This window comes from Vanellus vanellus (assembly GCF_965231255.1).
Source record: "Vanellus vanellus genome assembly, chromosome: 2".
Classification (NCBI taxonomy): Eukaryota; Metazoa; Chordata; class Aves; order Charadriiformes; family Charadriidae; genus Vanellus; species Vanellus vanellus.
In genome coordinates, this window is record NC_138906.1 from 23,613,811 (window position 1) to 23,634,373 (window position 20,563).

The following is a 20,563-nucleotide window of genomic DNA, read 5'->3' on the forward strand; positions in this document are numbered from 1 at the left end:
AAATTGATCATATTATCCTTCCAGAAGCAAAAAGCTTCATGGATTACAGAACATAAAAATGTTCTCTATTTCATGGACTGTTTTCTAACAGTTTATGGCCTGGTTTTCAGATTCTTCCTTCAGCAGTATTGGGCTGTGAAGATACAAATAAGAGCTATATACTAAAAACTTTTATGGCAACCCAAGTTTACCTGTTAGAGTTAAAAATATCTGACGGCATCTCTTTGCTACCTGAGAGTGAGCAATGGTATTTAATGTTTATTAGGCAATTGACAAATTAAGAAAAAAATATTTCTTTCCCAGCTTTCCATTTTGTTTGTTGAGTACAACAGTGTCCATCTTCCAGTTGGGACCTAGATGCCATCAACCAGGGAGCAGAATTAGAAGAAAAGGAATAGATGCCAGTTTGTAGATCCAAAATTGCAAGGGACCACTGCAAACATCAGTCTGACTTGCTGCATGAACAGACTGCTGAAGCTAAACATCCACAGCCATTCTGATTATGCAAGCTAAACTTCTAATAATGTTCCTTACTTTGAGAATGTTCCTTACTTTGAGACTTTTACTACTCATTTTCAAAAGGAAGTATCAATAGGTCAGAGCTCAGTGAAATCAAAACCATTTTTCACCAGAACACACAAAGGCATTTTAAATGAATCATTTTATTACTTAATGCTTCTTGGGAAGAAATTAACATGAAGTAGACAGAGTCAGGAGGGAATTTAGATGTCCCATCTTCCTGCCTCTCCTACATGTAGAGCCACATGGCTCAAATGGGTAATTTCCTTCAGATAAGGGAACACTGCATCCCTCACAACAAGAAAATAATTAGATGTGCATCCTAGGACTGTCCGAGACACAAATCTATGCCTCACAGCGCTGTCTAGTCCTAAGTAAATTAAGTCAGATGGGGTGAAATGAAAGCTATATTCCAGGCTGGGCCCCAATGCTTCTTTTAATGTATGTGAATTAGAGGCATTAGTTGTCTCTTTCTCATTTTTCAGTGTATGGAAATGACATTGTGGGAAACAGAGGACAAATAGCTTCACCACAGTGGCCCAGAAGTTACCCTCACAATTCCAATTACCAGTGGCGGATAAGCGTTAATGCTTCACAAGTCATCCATGGCCGTATCCTGCAGATGGATATCGAAAATCATCACAGATGCCATTATGACAAGCTCAAGGTGATTTCGTTGTGAGAAGTTATTTTATTTTCATTAACTTTGATAAAAATTATTAATAGAGAATCCTACAAGAGGAATGTAAAGAATTGCCAAGAATCTGCTGTGGCTTATTGTTTTTGCTATGTTGTCTTTTCAATAATTATTAGCTATAGGAAGGGTTACATACTCTTCGGCTCCCTAACAGATATTTCCAAGCTGTAAATTTGAAACTTATTGAAAATAAGTCCACAATGGTACAAACCTGAATTTTCAAATCCAAGAATTTCAGGTCAGATACCAGATTGAACTTTGCTCTGTGCTGGTTCAGTTGAGGACAACAGTGACAATAATGTCTCAGTGCATCTAAAAATAAGATTATTTTAAAATCCTACAAAGAACAATCCTTTACTTGTACCTTCTTTTCTCTCTGGATCGACAATTGCTGTTGGCAGTAGGAAGGTACCTCGTTCTTCCTGTTTGATTGTTTTTCTGTACCCTCCTGTAATACAGTCTAGCCTTTTTACCAGGCTAAAAAATACAGTATGTGTGGTGCTAAGCAAAACGGAGCAATAGAGGAAACAACTTCTTTCTGAACTTAGTTAGACATAACTACTTGGTTGAATACGGTAAATCTCTCCATCTGTTTTTTTTGTTGGTTGGTTGGTTGGGGTTTTTTTAGCCAGCTGATTCAATAACGGTCCTTTTCGTTCATCTTTGGGAAAAAGAAAGTTAATACTAGTTCAATATATTCAGTATATTCAATTCATTATTAATTTATTGATATCCAAATTCAATATTAGTTCAAAAAGGAAATATTTTTTTCTTCATATCATGTCAGATTTTAACAGCATCTTTTTTCTTCTCACTCAGCCTGCCTTTCTTTGTCCCTCTGAAAGCAAAATGAGTTTCTTAAATCCGTTTGACATTCAGTGGATGTGAATCAGCCTGACCTTTAACCTGACTCAAGGATCAGATCTTCAGTGCTATGTTAATGTTTATTTAATATTTCCTAGCTTTGTCTACTGGACATTTTATACTGGGGGGAAGTGGACAAGAACAAAAATAGGTTTGAAAGGTGGCAAAAGAGAAGCATCTTATAACCAGCTAAAATTTTGGCTTATAAATACATGAAATGAAAAAAAAATATTATTGCATATTAGATAGAATTTAAAATATCTGTTCCTCGGAGGGAAAAAGGAAAAAAAAAGAAAGAAAAACAGTGTCTTTTTCTCCTGCAGATCGTGTTGGGGTTTTCCTCAGCAAGGAACAAGGTTGTACCAGTGCACTTTTTTAACATGGGAGGCCAGTTCATGTCCCCAAAGAGCAGCCCTGTGATGGGGAATGAGCTGAATTTGGTGTCTTCCATTTAGATCCTTCTTCTGTGAAAGCATCACAATTAACTGTATAATGGAAAGGGAGATTATGTTCTGTTTTATTGTGAGAGAGGTTTCTCTCTAACTGGGATTTGCTGAAAGACCCCTCACTCATTTAAAGAGGGTAATTTTCTCCTTGGAAACTTGCTGAGTATGGGGCAGATGAAACTCTGCCTGTTTGAGGAATGACACTGTTCTCCTCCTCCCTGCAGGTTTATGATGGGCCCACCATTCATTCTCGTCCTATTGCAACATACTGCGGTGCAGACCCTGCTTCTTTTGCATCCTCTGGCAGTTCAATTACAATCCAGTTCCAGACAGATTCATCTGTGACTGGAAAAGGCTTTCTTTTGGAGTGGCATGCAGTGGATGCTTCTGCTGTTACACGCACCATTGCTCGAGGTAGGTTTTCAGTGGGTTGCACAATTAGAAGCGCTAGATTCAGGACATACTCAGCTTTACTTAAAAACCTCCAAACCAACTTCCCCACAAGAGAAAGCCATAGGTATTAACAGAGGGAAAGATTTCACTGGCATTTTAATTAAGCATTTTGATAGCTTTTTAAAGCAATTTCTAGGGACTCTCAGATATACTGTTTTACAGTGTTTTAAAAATGTGTTGATAGAAGGGTGTTTTTATTTTCATGAGAGCTAAACATTTTATACACTTTCATGAAAAAGTATCCCTCTTGAAACACCGTTGTTAAATCACTGGCCATTATCATAGGAAACCATTGACTATAATGCATCTCATATCCATAAATAAAAATAATATGCTCAGTATGATCATGTACCTCTACCAAATAGCTCCTGGAAGAAGAGGGAATATGCTTTTTGTACCATTGGTTTTCTCTGAGCTAGTTCAACAAGAGAAAGTTAAGACTGACTAGGACACAGTGCAATGTCTTCTCTCTAAATCTGAAGGCAGATTTCTGGGGAGAGAGGGACTAAGGATCTCTGGGGCTCTGCAGGATGGTGGCAGTATGTAATGGGTTTACGTGCTGGGAGAACATTGATATATCGTATCAATAGATATCCCAGCAAGGACTCCATCTGGGTCTAAACATATAGCTGAGGCGTTAGGAGTGGAGAAAGAAAAGTACTTTTTTTTCAAGATGGTCTAAATTGTTTATGTATTATTTGGTATGTATGCACTATTCCTTTCTGATATGCAACATGTATTTAAACTGTGTTAAATGCTCATAGGTCTTTTGCTAGATATTCCTCATGGTAAAATAGGTCCCATCATTGCTGCACCAGGTAGCACAAGAACATCCTTATAGCTCAGCATTTTCAAGTTGTGTATTCTCAGTTCAAACTGAAGCAATGCTTGAAGATTTGCATTCCTGTGGCTAAACATATCATAACTGTGCCCCCATTGTGCTTAATTATAGGTCTGTCATCTTAAATTATACGATGGGAGTGTTCAATTTAAAAAGAGGATGCTTTCATTTTTGTCTTCTTGTACGTGACAGGTGCGTGCGGAGGGACCGTAACAACTGAAGAAACACCTTCATTCCTCTTTTCACCGGGCTGGCCCATGAATTACAGAAATTTTGCTGACTGTGCGTGGCTTATCAGAGCTCCTGGATCCACTGTGGAGTTCAATATCCTGGCCATGGATATAGAATCTCACAGATCATGCAACTATGACAAACTTATTATCCGAGATGGTGAGAAGCCAATCTTGCCCTATCCTGACAGCATGCAATAGATACCCAAGGTCCCAGTGCCTGGAATTCCATGTCCATTTTGCTTAAGCAATCTAGATAGAAGTGGGAATTTATTCTAAATCAGTATTCTTCCTCTATGCTGAGGCATTCAGTTAGTTAAATAAAACCTGGCAATGTCTAGCAAAATATTCGGTGGTCTACAAAAATATTTCTCAATCTGTAAGGCGTTAAAGATCTTGAAAGGCACCTGCTTGCAAGTATGAGCCACAGCAACTAACAGGCAGATGTGAACGGATTTGGTTTTAACATTAATATGTCTTCTTTTGATCTCAGGAGACACTAGTCTTTCTCCAGTGCTGGCTACTCTGTGTGGACGAGAACCTCCTGGGCCAATAAAATCAACTGGAGAGGCTATGTTCATCCACTTCCTGTCAGATGCAAGTGTCACTGGAGCTGGGTTTAATGCCTCTTATCACAAAAGTAAGATTTGTTTCTCTTCCCGAGATAAATATCTGCCTTGCTGCTAAAAATGGGTTAAGGAAAGAAAAGACTCTGGCATTTTTAAAGCTGTCTGCAGTCTATCTAATTAATGACGCAGACCAATTATTCACATCTCATGAATACACATTAATAAATGTCTGACTCTGCAAAGGTAAAATTTGCTATTTTCCCAGTGATATAACACAACAAAGCATGATTCAACCAGACCAGTCACTTTTCAGAAGTATGAAAAATGTATGCCTAAGTTTATAACATCTCAGCTGAACGGTGAAAGAAAGCCCACCTAAGAGAGGGAAATAAATCACTCAAAGTGTAGACGCAGAACAGAGAGAGACAGATGCAGAAAGCTGTGTAAGTTGCAGCAGAAATGTCAGCAGTTTCCAGTGGCACTCCTCCCACATGAACCCAGGGATGATAACGGATTCCTGAATGGGCTGTGGCACCAAGGAAGGTGTTATGATGACAATGGGCAGTTTTTCTGACTGGCAACTTAAGTAGGTGCTAGTGGTTTGGTCCATGGCTAGAAGCAATGTGCTCAGACAGTGTAACAATATGCTTGTGCCACGGGTGGTCCTTGTCATAGCTGCCTGCTTACTTTGCTGTTAAGTCTGAGAACTGAGTCTCACTGTCAAGATGTTTGGTGTGTCATCTTGCAATCTACTAGCTTGTATTTGAGAGATCATTCATTGTGTGCATTGCTTTATGCCCCTCAACTCTTCATACACTTGCTTCAATATTTACTTTTCCCTGTCACATTTTCCTTGTAGGAGACAGGATTTTTCTGAATATGTGAACAGTTGATGCTAATTTATTTTTTTTTCCTTTGACTCCTTTTTCTCAGGTTGTGGAGGCTATTTGCACACAGACAGGGGTGTGATAACATCCCCCAACTACCCTCAGGACTATGCTCCTAATCTGAATTGTTCCTGGCGCGTAGTGGTGACCTCTGGATTTATCATTGCTGTCCATTTTGAACAGCCTTTCCAGGTTAAGAGTGAGGATACTTCCTGCAGCCTTGGAGATTATGTAGAGGTGAGGTTATTGGCTAGGTCACCAAATCCTCAAAGCTATTAAAGCTACTGAATCTTATAGATTTCAGTGTCAGTAAGGCAGCCCAGGTTGTCAGGGGGTAGAAATACCAAAGAGAAATACCAGAGACATTTCTCTCTCTTTCTGTCTTATTTATTGCTGTGCACTAATTAGTCACTAGGTTATTGTTTTTCCCCATGGCTAGAAGCATTAAGATGGTGTGTGCTCAAAGTTTACATTCCTGGGCTGTTTGCTTGAGTGACATTAGCAATTTCTCTTCTTCTAGCTGAAGAATGGGTTAGGTAATGCTGCCCCACCTTTGGTGTCCCAAAGAGGGAATGGACGGTTTTGTGGAAGCAGCCCCATCTCTACCATGTACACCACAGACAATCAGCTGTTTGTCCACTTCATTTCTGACAGCAGGAATGAGGGTCAAGGATTCAAACTGAAATATGAAGCTAAGAGTCTAGGTAAGTCTTGGAAACTTAAATTCTGCCACTGAATAGATATAACTTGGAGTTTGTCCTCTTAAAGGAGGTTCTTGTTATAAGTCCCAACCCTGATAAAATCAGATGTCTGCAAAAATGTCTTGTTTCCTTCTTCAGTGCATGACTTCTGATCCTACCTTCAAATTTCTCCTTTTTAAAGATAGCTGGCTCCAGGTCATGGAAACTGGAGATATTAAAGTAAAAAAAATCAACTTCTGGGGAACCCTTCAGCAGGGAAGTAGCATCTATAGTTAGGAAGATATGTTCAAAGTTCATACTGGGAAGCAAAAAACCCTGGAAACAAGAACATTATTTTGAACATATAGTACCCAGTGCAAGTGCTAAATGATGTTAGGAATGATTTAGGCTAGTGTGTCTAGAAAGGTGGTAACGTTTCTCAAAAGTTTTACTCACAGCTGAGAAAATAACATTCCCCAGAGCTAACATTTTTTGAAAGAATGAAAAAAATGGAGACTCAGGTCCCAGGGGTAAATCAGGGACTTGGCATTTGCAGTTATTCCACTGTATTCATGACATATGCCACTTGGGACACCAGGATACCTCCTGTTAAACAGTGTAACTAAACACAACTAAAGCAACCTGTCAATCTACTCAAATTTTTAAGTGCTTGTTTCTGCTTAGTTTTCCCTGCTGCCACAAAAAAAATCATTCTTAGCATTACTGTAGGGGATTCATGAAGGGTGAAGGTGAAGCTGTGCAACAGTATTTCTACCACTTCAATTTATAAAACTTGACTAAAACCCTGTGTTCAACCAGCATTGCTAGGACACAGTGGGGGTATTTGACAGAAAAGTTCTGGTCAAAATAAAGATATTTTTGTAGGATAAAGGACCTGAACAAATACTAACATTTGCTCTGACTGGCATTCCTCACACCTTCATTGTTGTCTCAAACAGACATTTCAATTTTGGAAACCAGAAATGGGGAACGATTCACAGAAGCATTGATGTGTCTGACTTGTAGGCTTTCTAGCTCTTGGGAACTAGGGTAGGAACAAGGCCAGAAATATGTTTCCTGCTTGGTTTAGAAGCAATCCAAGGAAGAACTAATAGCAGTTTAATTCAGAGCCCTGAACATGTGGAAATGAGGAGGGCTAGGTAAGTAGGAGCACAGGAACATAGGATTCTACTGCATTAAAATGTTTTCCCACAGTAAGCAGTACAATGCACTTGGTTTTGATGTAACTATATAACACCAAAAGGAAACTGTGTTGGAAAATAGTGATAACTCATATTTTTGATGCCTCATCCATTTCCTTAACATGTTTTTTCTTGGCGATCTTTTCTTTCCCAGCTTGTGGAGGGAATATTTATATCAATGATTTCAACCCCAGTGGATATACGTCTTCTCCTAACTATCCAAGCAATTATCCCCTGCATGCTGACTGTGTCTGGACCATAACTGCTCCTAATGGACACGCAGTAGAGCTGCAATTTGAAGATCAGTTTTACATTGAACCTTCACCAAAGTATACAGCCATATTATTTTGCGTGTGTTTCTTCAGAGACTCCATTCTGATTCTTCTTTCCCTGTTACTTTCTCTAATTCCTCCCAGAGCACACTTGCAGATTTTCAATCAAAAGTGGTTATGAGATTTTTTTAGAGAGATCACTAAAGCTATCGGGCCACTGGTGCACACTCCTAGGACTTTGCAGTGCATGACAGAAATGGATATAACAGATAAAGAGGAAGCATCCATGGTAGAAAGGTGCTTTCTGTAAAACCTGTGCCCTCTCGTCCTTTCATATTCAGATTTTCAGTCATTTTGACTCTCAGTTGCTTTTCAATCCAGTGGATTACCACCACAACAATTTGTCTTCCTCCTCCATTGCCTGTCTGCTGATTTGCAATGGGTCTGCATGTTTTGCACCCCCTGCCTGAAGCATAAAACAAAGCCCAGTTTCCAGCGGATGTAACTTCATTGATTTGGGCATGGATCACTATACAGTAAGGGTGAGCCTCACCTGTGAGGCCACGTCCAGAAAAAAACGGTGCAGGATGGAGAATCCCAAAAGTGTCCTTTCTCTCTGGCTTCCCAGGACACTGCAACGTGCTGAAGGCCAAGCTGTTAAGATTTTTGGGGCCTTTCTATGCCGACCTGAGTAAGCCCCCAGATTTGAATTTTTATTGCCTTCATCTGTTCCTTAATCCAACAGTCATCAATGAGACTTTAACAGGGAATATCTGCTGAAGCTGGAATCTGACAAAAGTATATGTTAAAGATGGTCACAACTACTTCATCAGTGCTGTTCATACCCCTCTCCAGGACTTGTTTGTGTCAGTTCTGATCTGATCATAGGCTGGGTTTGGGATGAATCTTTCTCAGTGTTTGTAGTACTTCTTTTGATTCAAATATTACATAGCTATCATTGATTATGAACTTGTTGATTCTGTCCTGGTCACACTGCATGGAAACTGATCTAATTCACTACAGCTTCATGGCTTTCTGTACATACTGAAATGATTTCAAACCACTACTGCTATACACTGAACGGAAAATTCTCTCCTCTTCTAGCTGCACTTCCAGTTACCTAGAGCTACGCAATGGTGCTGACTCCACTGCCCCCATCATTGCCAAGCTGTGTGGTGGTTTGATGCCAGGCTTGCAGAGATCTTCAGGAGCTGTCATGTACCTGAGGTTCAGGTCTGACAGCAGTGCCACGCACGTGGGTTTCAATGCTAAATACTCAATTGGTAATGCTTGCATTTATGAATTTCTTTGATTTTAGAGAAAATTTTAGTCTCAAGTGTCAGGTTTTTGTAATAGGGCTTAAATCATGCCTATGAGGTAGACTGACAGATATGTGCCTCTTTCAATTAGTGTTAGAGCTAAGGCATCAGAATTGTATGGGTTAACATCAGCACATTCTGCACCTAGCCAGAGGCGAAAATTATGGAAATAGGGACAGAAAAGTGCTCATAAATCTGCAGCAGTGGAAACAAAGTCTGGACAATTATCAAAGGGGCAGTAGAAAAGAAGGTTGATGTGGATAAAGTCATGTCACATGATGTGATTTTCAGCATGCAAAATCACTGTCACTTTCGTGAGCAGGATCCTGAAGGGGAATGGAAAGATCAGCTGAGAGTTGGCAAGAGAAGAACAAATTAGGAGCTTCTCTATGTAACTGTAAATCAATCTATAATAATAATGCTGCTAGACAAATAGGGGCAGCATGACAATGGACTGAAAAAGGAATGAACAGTAAGAACTATTATTTGTCAGCTGGGAAAAGAAATACTTTAAAAGTATTTGCTCTCAAGCTGAAAAAACAGGATTAGAAAGTACAAACAAAGTTTTGAAATGAAATAAAAAATAGTCTGATCAGATTCAGAAATATGCTACTTTTTTGGTTTTGATTATGTTAATAATCTTCAAAGAATAGCAGCTATTAGTGTCACTCATATAGGAAGGTCTAGGACTGTTAATTTCTCAAAGGCAAAGTAGTGGACTATATTGCTTTACACAGAATTTTGCTGATTGTGTTAGATCTCAAACACTTAAGCCAATATAGTGTGCTATTATATTTCTGAATGTGAAAAATGAAACAACTTGCAAGAAAACATTGTTAGTATATGAAGCCACAATTTATATTTATCCGTAACAGGTTTACAGTATTTCAGCTGTATGCCTGTCATCCTGTAAGAAAGCACTGATCACTCAGAACAGCAGACAGTATGAACACAACTGTTATTGCCACAAAAAGATTTTAACCAGCAGGCACACAGAATACACTGTAAAATCCAATAAATTCCACCTGGGAATATTATTTGCCACAAGCCTTAGTATTATGAACTTTTGTTTGCAGGTAGCACAGAGAAATGAGTTTTCAGAGAGAGGGAATATTAAAAATAAATAGCTTTTTCCCAAATCTTGCAGTGATCCCTTACCAAGGCATCACAAGGAGTGGAATTTGAACAGGAGGGGAGTGCAGGAAAGAGAAGAGGAGTCTGAACCATAGCTATAGGCCCTAAGCAGCAGTCAACTTTTGTCAGTCATAAAAAATTTATATCCACGTTTAACAAACTAAATTTCTTTATAATTATCTGATACAGCTTTCCAAGATTTTCTGGTAAATATGGACATGGGTAGAGATTAGATATAGACCTTGAAATCTGTGAGTTTATTGAGATTAATAAGAGATATGGCAGAGATGAAGTGATGCTTGCAACAGAAGGGAGGGTGTGAAAAAAAAAAAACCAAACAAAAAACAAACTAGGGCTGCTTGAATTAGAAGGAGAATGTGGAAGATTTTTAACTGAAAGGCAATTCCTGTTTTATTACCACAGTTAAGAGAACAAGTAAGTTGTGCCTTAGCTTTTAGTCTGATTTAGAAGAAAGGTCACCTCTCTGACATCCTTCAGTCAACCAAGCAATCTTCTTCCTTTTGCAGCTCCCTGCGGCGGGACAATGATAGGACAAACTGGCATCATTGAAAGCAAGGGGTATCCTGAGCTTCATTATGAAGACAACCTGCTGTGCGAATGGTTTCTGCAGGGTCCCAGGGGCCACTATCTTACCATCAGACTAGAAGGCCTAGATATTCAAAACTCTTCCGAGTGCACAAATGACTTTGTGGAGATCCGAGAATACAACGCTTCTGGTCTGAGAATTATTTCAGTGTTTGTCTTCCCTTCCCTAGTACTACTAAAAAACCTCACCAGAGGTTCCTGAAAGCATTTCCCTTTGGGTACTAAGTGAGCCTTTGCAATGTACAGTTTTGCTTTTGCCTGCCTTGGTTGCTGAAGCAAAGTAAGGCAAACAAAACCCTTCTGTTTCCCAGCAAAAACTTGATTTTACTAGTTTACTCCTGCCTGTCTGGTTAAATTGGAAAGTGATCCTTCAATATAAATATAAATAATATATTGATATAAAATTGTCTTTCTGTATTTGATTTTTGCAGGAAATTTGTTGGGCAGGTACTGTGGTAATACTCTCCCTGATGCTGTGGACACCTCTGACAGTTTTGCTTATGTCAAATTTGTCACTGATGGATCTGTTAATGCCCGAGGATTCAGACTGCGCTTTGACTCCAGTACTGAAGGTTGGATTTGTAAGGTTGCAAGTTACTTTCAGGGAAGCAACATATACCACAGGCCATGATTGCAGTATTACAGCATATACTGTAGGTCGCTTATTCCTGGAGTGGTGTGTATTTGCTCTTAAATTTAAACTCTGGGGGAAGTATGAATAGAGCTCTCTGATCACTACTTAAACGAGTTGAAACTTTGAGAGGCAAGCAGTCTACTGCTAGAATGGATTTTGCTATCGGTGGTAGGTCTCACACAATGAAGCACACTCTTCCACACCTTTTCTATCCAGCAGTCAGTGCAGGGATGTTCTAACATACCCTCCCCACATCCCTCTTGATGAGGAAGAAGGTAAAGAAATGCTGTGATTTTCCTTTGTGTTATTCCGTCCCTCATTGGTGAGTGGTATTCTTAAATCTCCCTGAACCCGATAGTTTTTAACCAATAGGTTTTAAGCAGAATCACAGAACTGCAGAGCCATTGAGGTTGGAAGGGACCTCTGGAGATGAGATAGTCCAACCCCCCTGCTCAAGCAGGGTCAGGTAGAGGAAGTTGCCCAGGACTGTGGCAAGTCAGGTTTTGAATGTCTCCAGGGACAGAGACTCCAAAACCTCTCTGGACAACCTGTTCCAGTGTTCAACCACCCTCACAGTAAAAAGTGTTTTCATATGTTCAGATGGAATTTCCTGTGTTTCAGTTTGTGTCCATTGCCTCTTGTCCTGAGCACAATGACTTCAAAGAGCTGCTCTCATCAGGACTAAGGACATAGACCTATCCCTGCTTCACACTTCTCTTTCACGTTCTTTAGTGCCCGTGCAATGCTTGTCCTGCCAAAATATGGCTACTTTTAAAGAAATTCTTTGCAGTACTGGTTGTGAAAAATCTCATGCCAACCCTTGTTAACTCTTTCTGGCTCATTCAAAAGCTCAGCTGAAAGGTTCCTTATTCTTTGTGTTTGCTTCTGCAATAAAATAAAAACAAACTCCAAAAGAATGTTATTCCACTCCCAGGATGCTGTTATGCAACCACAGAAGACAAACTGTATTACCAAAAATGTAATGTAGGTGGATACATAGATTAGACTATTCTGCAAGAGTCTGTGAGGGTGGGGAAAGGGACTAAGTCTCCCACTGCACTCCATTAAACTATACATCTGTATTTTAAAAGGAAACCAAGTGTAAGCTGGTGAATTTATACCATTAGTTTCAGAAGAAAAATGCACTCTCTACCCAAGACCTTTAGTGTTCTTTCCTCAGAGCACAATTTGATATTCGTGACAAAGATAGGAAAACCGCAAAATAACTGTATTGAAAAAGCATTGCTTAAAATCCCTGAAAGCTTTTTCTCTACCTGTGTTAACCAGCAGAGCAAAACCACATCCTTCATCATTACCCACTCTAAGACCCTGCTCATTCTGTGTAGCTCTGCCCAATCATCTGAAAGGCAGAAATGTCTCAATCCTGCCACAGTGAGAGGCTTGTATCACTTGACATCAAAGCCTATGGGTCATTCAGGCTTCTGAAGCCTGACGTGAGCCCTTCAGAGAAGGGAGTATTATTAATTAGACTAAAAGAAACTGCTACGGTCAATTAATATTCAGCTACATCTCTGGCTGAGAGATGAAGACTGTCAGGAACTCACCTGTTTAGAAAAACATATGGATTGGACAGGCATATCAAATCAAGCTCTCAGAATAGCTTTTTCTTGCATTATTAATGTTTGGGGTTTTTTTTCTATAACTCTAAAAGCAATTCTTTACTCTAAGAAGTATCCCAATATTTGGATATTTCAGAATGTGGTGGGGATTTTACTGCCCCTGTTGGAACATTTACTTCACCCAACTATCCCAACCTGTACCCACATAATCGAGTGTGTGAATGGAGGATCACAGTGGAAGAAGGCCAACGTGTGACTTTAACCTTTAATGATATGAAAACTGAAGAACACTGGAGCTGCTCATCAGATTATGTGGCTGTAAGTATTGGGCGTGAAGGCAGAAAATGCTTTTCCTAATCCCTTTATAGAGCATTAATGGACATAATAGAGCTGAAATGTCATTTATAGGACTACATCTGGTTTTAAGACAAATCATAATTTAATCTGGGGAAAGCAGACAAATGAGAGAAAGTTAGCTCTGTAGGGTGTCTAAACACATCTGCTTGTTTTAGAGCATGGAAATTTTTGGAATTGTGGTTTAGACAGAGAGGAGGACTTGAAGAAAGCATTGGAATTGGCTCTTTATCAATTATGGAAAAAAGCTCTGTTGTTTTTGAACACTTTCAATGTCTCCTCTGCATACACAAAGTCCATCCGTCAGTTCCAGGCCTCTTTTGACTTTGGAGGTTGTTACTGCTGTTGTTACCTATTGTTGTGAATTAAAAAAAAAAAAAAAAAAAGAGAGAAAAAAACAGAGATTGCAACAAATTGTTACTACTGTGTTGGAGATTGCATATTCTGAAAAAAGATAGGGAAACCCCTGGAAGTTCTACCTCTTTGTCACCTCCCATGTCCGAAAAGCTAGATTTTGGTTATTTTATCATGGCTATTTTAGATTTTTTTGGTTATTTAGTGAAAAAAATAACCTGGCACACAGAACTAGACCTGGTCTGAGGTACAAATACCTCAAAAACGTGATTCCTCTGTGGAATTGCAGGAATGGGAGATCTAGTTTAGTTTGCCATTTGTTCAGATTAGCAGTGCAAACAGAGGAATTAGCTTTAGTATGACCAGGAGCTAGCCCACGCACAAGGGTGAGGGGGTGAAGTAGCTCTCCCTTGTGATTTGTAGATGATGTCCCCCTTGTTTTCCTTCACAAATGCTTTAGACAGACCATGGGGAGCTAGCTTTTTATTTATTAATGAAGTAATGATGTCTTAAAGGCAGATCTGTCCTGCCAGCTTGTGTGCCTTCAGCACTCTAACATATTCCAAATCTCAGTGGGAAACATCGTTTCTGCCTCACCAGAAAGAAGGAATTAACTCCTAGGCTGAAGGCTGTAGGAAAGAAACTGATCAAAATACATCTGGATCATCAAAAAGTGAAATGTTTGAATTGATCAAAAATGCCCACCAGCACTTAATACGTTGGAGGACATTTTGATAAAGCTAACGATGGCCTTAACAGGAATACAAAGATGATCATTTGAAATGGAGTGAATATGAACAGTAGCTGGCATTATTAAGTGATTGAAGGTATAAATATTGAGCTAAAATACAGCATTTTTCCCAATACACCTATGTCAATTTTTGTTGGTTTTTGTTTGTTTGGGGGGGAGTTGTTGTTTTTGGCTTATTTGATTGTTTGTTTGTTTATTATTTTTAAAGAGAGAGAGAGGGAAGATGTTTGTGTTTCGCCAAAATAAGCAAGGTATTTGTGATATTTTACTTCAGAGTCGCATCCACTCAAGGCAATGGAAACTTGTTCCAAGGTTTTGAGTAGATTAGGCAACTAACCTGATGTGAGGGACATCAGTGAACCTTGTATTAAAGATGTGAAGCACTGTTAAATCATACAGGAGATGCTTGTCAGACTGCATTTTGATCTCATAAGAGTTTATTTTAATCCAACAGGTTTACAATGGCCTCAGACAGAACTCTCCCCGGCTGGCCAAGCTGTGTGGTGAGGTAAATCCAGGCACTGAGGTGAAATCTTCTGGAAACACAATGAAAGTCATTTTGGTGACAGATACGTCCCGTGCAACCAGAGGCTTCAGTGTCTCGTACACATCTAGTGAAGATGCAGGTAGTGTGTGATTTTGAATTAAGTGACTGATCTTTGGTGAGTTATTTCATAGCTAAAGTACTGACACATGTCCAAAAAAGGACCTAAACAGAAAACAAATCTCTGATACCTTTTTTTCTCTCTTATGTCTCTGGATGGGAGTAGATACATCTCTTTAATTAGTTGAAAGGACTTGAAAAAATGGGAAATATCTGAGAGTTATGGACTTCATGTGCCTGTTATGTCAAATTTCAAATGGAAAGAACAACCTCTGTTATGGATCACAGTCCTTATTCTCGCTACTGATTTATGGGTTTGTACTCAGTCTTGAGTAAGAGATGGTCTGAAGAGGCCTTATTCCATGAAAAATCCAAAAAGCATAGTGCCATTAGACAACTTGAATAATTCAAGTACTTCCTTATTACTCAGGGGGGTAATTAATTTATCGCAGCTTATGAAAGAGTGCAGCTAACCTACTTTTGCAAGCTTAGCCTCCAGAGAGGAGGCAGCTGGCAGAGCCTTACTGCTACAGCCCTGAGTCTTTTGATTTTCCACCTCCCCCCCAAGCATCCTACTGTAGCACAAGTGTACTGCTCTTGAGAGTATGTTCCAGAAAAATCTTCTCTTGAGTCTAGAATAAGGTAATGGGTAGAGCTGAGCGATACTGAACTGGAGCTGCAGTGGGATTTTTTCAAAATGTTAAATAATGCTTGTTGTATTGATGGTGCTGCTGAAATACTTTATATGATACCGAGAATAGTTGTTGATTCTTTGCTTTACACATGCATTTTTAAAGACTTGCCAATAAATTCCGAGACACTGGGCAAGAATTCTCTTGTACACAGCAGTAAATTATAAAAAAAGGAAGAAGATGGAAAAAGTTTTGATCTAATCAGTATATATGCTTGCTGACATGCACATATCAGAATAAACATGGGCAAGATTTCTCTTCATACAAGAATTATTACTATTTTTAAAGAAATTATGTTTTGTTTCTGCAGTCTGTGGTGGAACCCTGATGGGATATGCAGCTGGGAATTTCTCTTCTCCTGGTTATGATGGTGTCAAAAATTACACAAGTAACCTGAACTGTGAATGGACCATTGAAAACCTCTCCCACTATAATTCATCCATATATATCTCTTTTGAGGATTTCCACTTGGAACATCACCAGGACTGCCAGTATGACTACCTAGAGTTACGAATAGGTTTGTATGTTCAGCGGGAGGATGGATTAAGCCCATCAAGACTCCAGTTGTGCAACTGTGTTTGTGCCAAATCTTGTTCATATATATTTGCAGAGACTGATTGCTGCAGGTTATGTACATTTCAGAGAGTGTTCACATGCATGTCTTCCATGTTGCCTCCTGGACCAAGAGTGGGATTTCAGTGCCGGAGCAATGGATTTGGTCACCTTTTCTTTCAAGGGAGAAAATGAAACACTGAATAGGTATCTTGAGGTGATAAATTGTTTTGGTGGTTGCAATACACACCTGACTCTCTCTTTACAAGGGCAATACAAATTTCTCTTCGTCTCCCTTGAAAGATGGCAGTCAGAAGAAGTTGGAGTCATCAAAACAATTTATTTGCTCCACAGCCCAGTCTCTCCCTGCTCCTGAAATATCTCCAGGGACAGCAGGAATGGAGTAAAAATGCTTTATTTATTCATAGTCTCTGGGCTGTATACTCACTTCACAGCCCCCTTCTGGACTCAATAAGATGATTCTCCAAAACCAAATCCATATTTCCTGTGACACTGCATCACAAAATGCAGACTAAAGCATGTAAAAGGAAAACAATCACAAGATTAATGTACAAGTAATATCTCTACATATTTGAGCATCTTTAGCTATCCATAAGAACAAGCGACTGGAAATGTCATATGAAAGTCGCTCGGCTAATGCTAAGTGTACTATGAAAGCTCCAGCTGTCTTCTTCACTGAAAGGCTGTATCTGTGAGTCCCAGAGAGAGCAGGTTCTAATTTACCAGGAAATCATTTCTGAAAGGTGGTCGGGAGGGTTGAGAGCAGGAATCTGTTACATCCTTATCTGCATTCATTTGAATGAGAGCTCTTGGTTGCATAACATCAGTTTGTCCTCTGTACAGACAAAGCATTCATAGCTGTGTAGCCTAACAATTCCGTCCCATGTATGCACCAGAGGTGTGAAGTAATAGAGAATTCAGAGAAAGAAATCATAAAATATATCTGGTATGTTACTCATCCGTTTCCACTACTCTCACTTTACTCTGGACCTCAGGGCTCCAGGCAATACAATCAAAATGAAAGAGGAAAAAATGTCATCTTACTTTGTTCTACACGGTTTGTCATCTAAATAGTAATGTTCATTTTTGCCATAATAATGGATCTTCAGTTTCACAACCAGTCTCATGTCAAAGGCAGAATGCCCTAATTCATCTGTGTACGCTGACTAGTAACATTTAATGAGCACTGAGATGCAAGTAATGCAGGATATCTCTAAACTTGGGCAGGTGCCACTTCAGACTCTCAACACAGCAGATGTGAATTAGGGGAAGGGTCCAATTCAACACTAAGTTACTTGAGAGACCCCAAACGAAGCTAAGATGTGTAAAATTCTTTTGAGTTACCCATACAGCACACTTAATGTTACTGAATGAAAAAAAAAAAAGCAGAATTAACTTTGTGCATTCTCTGAGACGTTTTTAATCTAAAAAGATAAATATTTCAACTTTCTTAGGGTAAGGCATTATATTAAGTTATTAAATTATCAGGCATGTGCATGTAGTCTGTACATGGTAGTACAGCTGAGCACATTGCTACAGTGAAATATACTCCTAAATTTTGGCTTTTGTGGAAGACTCATGATTTTGTCTTTCAGACCATTCCCTTCAGTTTGAACCAAATCTTACAGCACAATCTTTCTGTTTACATCTCCTGTTTATCAACAGTCTGGATCTCTGGCCAGCTGGCCATTCATGAAAGCAGTGATTAGTGTCACTTTTCACACTATCGACACTAAGTAACCTGGGTCACATCTGTTGCATAGTCAATCACCTTGTAAGAAGCACAAAAAAGAAAAAGTACACTTCACATTTTAATGCTCAAAGTAGTTATTAGTATTTTTTCCCAAATCGTTATTTATCATTAATGTCTTCTGCTTGTACAGCTCACTGTCAATTTTAGTCCATGTTAACAAGACAGGTTTTAGCATTTCTCTGTGTAATTTACATTAATAGAATTTTATTATATGTCATCTTTTACCCCAGTGCTTCAAGGCATTTCAAATGGTGGCCCTGTGGGCGTATGTGACAGAAAGATAAAGTTATTCAGCTGCATTACTTGGAATAACCATGAAAGGGCTTTGAAGAGCACCCGAAGTTTCTTCCTCCTGTTTCTTTGCAAGAACAGCCTACTGCTCTGCGTGGAGCTAGGAGTTGCTTTTGAATGGAGACTTTTAAGACCAGCAGCCTGCTGTTATTAGAGAAGCAAACTTAGGAATGGCATTGCCTGGATGTCATGAGGAACACTATTACACTTATTTTCCTTCTCCTGAGAATATACCAGTAACAAACAGAAACTGTTCCTTCTACCAAAGTGATGGATAAGAGCTTACACCAACATGAGCAAACATTCAGCCTCACAGAAGTGCAATAGCCTGTGTTGTGCTTTCCTTTTAGGTTTCAATGATTTGAGCAAATGCTGGCATTTTTCTGCCAACAGTATGCTGAGCTCCCTAGGAAAGAGATGCCCACTATTAATACAGCAGTGACAGCTTGTTCATGGATGAACTACATGCCTATATGGCAGAAAACTCAATCCCTGTTGACTTTAATGAGGGTGTCACAAACACATAGGCTCAATAGGCTTTCATGCAATCAGGTCCTTGGGCCATTTCTTCCCACTGTTCTGCCCCAAAACTTATGCAGTTTGGGCCACTTTGCGTGTTTTCAGGTCTGATGGGTCATACAAAATGAAAGTGTGCAGGATGGCAGAAGGGAAGAGAAGGAGTCCAAGAAATTAAAAGGGTCATTAACCCAGCTTTGGAGAGAACTTCCTTGTCATCGAGATTTAGATTCCAGCAATAAACTGCAGCACTCTACCCATACCCATGACAAATAATCAGTTATTCGCTGTGATATGTATTTTTCTCTGCTTTCTAGTCAAACCAAAATTAAATGCATGTTTGCCCTATCTATTCTTATTGTAGCTCTTTTAGGATTTGAAAACTGTAATTTTTTTTCTTTCTTTACTCAGGGGATGCTGATGGAGAGCTAATAGCCAGACTTTGTGGTCAGGCTGCACCATCTGTGCCACTAGTCATAGCTGCCCCCCAGATCTGGGTACACTTTGTAAGCGATGAAAACACAGAAGATAAAGGATTCTTGGCCCATTACACCTTTGAAGGTAAATGGCTTGATAGACTGTTGCCCTTGCTGACTGAGGCACTTCTGGGGAATGTTGCCATTCATTTGGTGATACTGAGAATACAGGCTATGGGATCAACTCTCAAAGAGGTTCTTAAAAGTTACACAGTGCCTGCCACTATTTATATCCATCTAAAGCAAACATATGCTAGCAATCAAACTTTCCGATTTATTTTCTGCCTCACTGTTCCCATTCCTCGAATCGCATTTGAGTTTTTGCAATGTAGTGCAACAGTCAGAACAGCTGGTTGCCCTTAGGAATAGGGATGTAACAGGTAACACCAGCCAAGTTTGACTTACTTCAAATAGGCCTCCAGAGTGCCTTACTTCAAATAGGCCTCCAGAGTGCTAGCATGGCTGAAATGCATTCTGCTGCTTGAACCTTTGCACTCATTTTGAAATCAACTTTAAATCCATATCAGTGCAAATTACACCATTTACATGCCAGCACAACTATTTTTCCTGTCATAGCTGAATTTAGCCTTGGTGCTTATCTAGACACATCAGCAAGTTTTTTACTTGATTGTGTTGGTCCAAGAATGGCACTGCTTTGCTTAGGAGTCTGAGATAAACAAATGGAAGATAAGGTGGAAGAGGCAGCTGTAAGTGTCTGCTGGCAAAGGTTTTGCAGAGCTATATTAAGTATCAGAATAAATGCAAAGTTTCAAGGTCATTGCATCTGTTTACTCACTATTCAATGACAAAGATTTTAAAACTTGAATTTTCCCAGATAAATTGTTCATCCTTATCTATATCAGTCCAACTTAAATATATTTTAGTACTAATACAAGTTGAATAATCTTCCACTCGTTTGATTATAGTGTTTAGTTCCTAACATTACTTTTTTTTTTCTTCAGACTGTGGTGGTATACAGTCAGGTGAAAGGGGAGTTATCTCAAGTCCTAACTACCCAGAGCCTTACAGCAACCTGAATCACTGCTCCTGGTTGTTGGAAGCCCCTGAAGGTGAAACCATCACTGTGAGTAACAGAATGTCATGATTGTGTGTGCAGCTGGCAGCGTGAGAAGCACCCTCTGAGTCTTGAGGAAAAGGTTTGAGACACTTTGGAAAATCAGAAATGTGGAGGAATGAAGTATCTCCCCATCATCCCTACATAAGAAAGTGAGGGAAACAAAGATAACACAACCAAACTAGTACTTT

The 20,563-nt window shown here is 39.4% G+C and overlaps 1 protein-coding gene across 1 annotated transcript in view; it reads left to right on the plus strand.

Annotated features, from left to right (window-relative positions):
- The window catches only part of CUBN (cubilin), a gene marked incomplete at its 5' end in the record, with an annotated part of 146,083 nt that overhangs the window by 89,521 nt on the left and 35,999 nt on the right, over positions 1–20,563 (plus strand). The window contains 15 exons of the mRNA XM_082479884.1: positions 1,005–1,186; positions 2,751–2,940; positions 4,013–4,210; positions 4,544–4,690; positions 5,553–5,743; positions 6,027–6,210; positions 7,543–7,717; positions 8,765–8,943; positions 10,641–10,850; positions 11,151–11,291; positions 13,070–13,251; positions 14,847–15,018; positions 15,999–16,205; positions 19,233–19,382; positions 20,260–20,381. Of these exons, the coding sequence (XP_082336010.1) occupies positions 1,005–1,186; positions 2,751–2,940; positions 4,013–4,210; positions 4,544–4,690; positions 5,553–5,743; positions 6,027–6,210; positions 7,543–7,717; positions 8,765–8,943; positions 10,641–10,850; positions 11,151–11,291; positions 13,070–13,251; positions 14,847–15,018; positions 15,999–16,205; positions 19,233–19,382; positions 20,260–20,381 (2,630 nt within the window). The remainder of the gene's footprint in view (positions 1–1,004; positions 1,187–2,750; positions 2,941–4,012; positions 4,211–4,543; positions 4,691–5,552; positions 5,744–6,026; positions 6,211–7,542; positions 7,718–8,764; positions 8,944–10,640; positions 10,851–11,150; positions 11,292–13,069; positions 13,252–14,846; positions 15,019–15,998; positions 16,206–19,232; positions 19,383–20,259; positions 20,382–20,563) is intronic.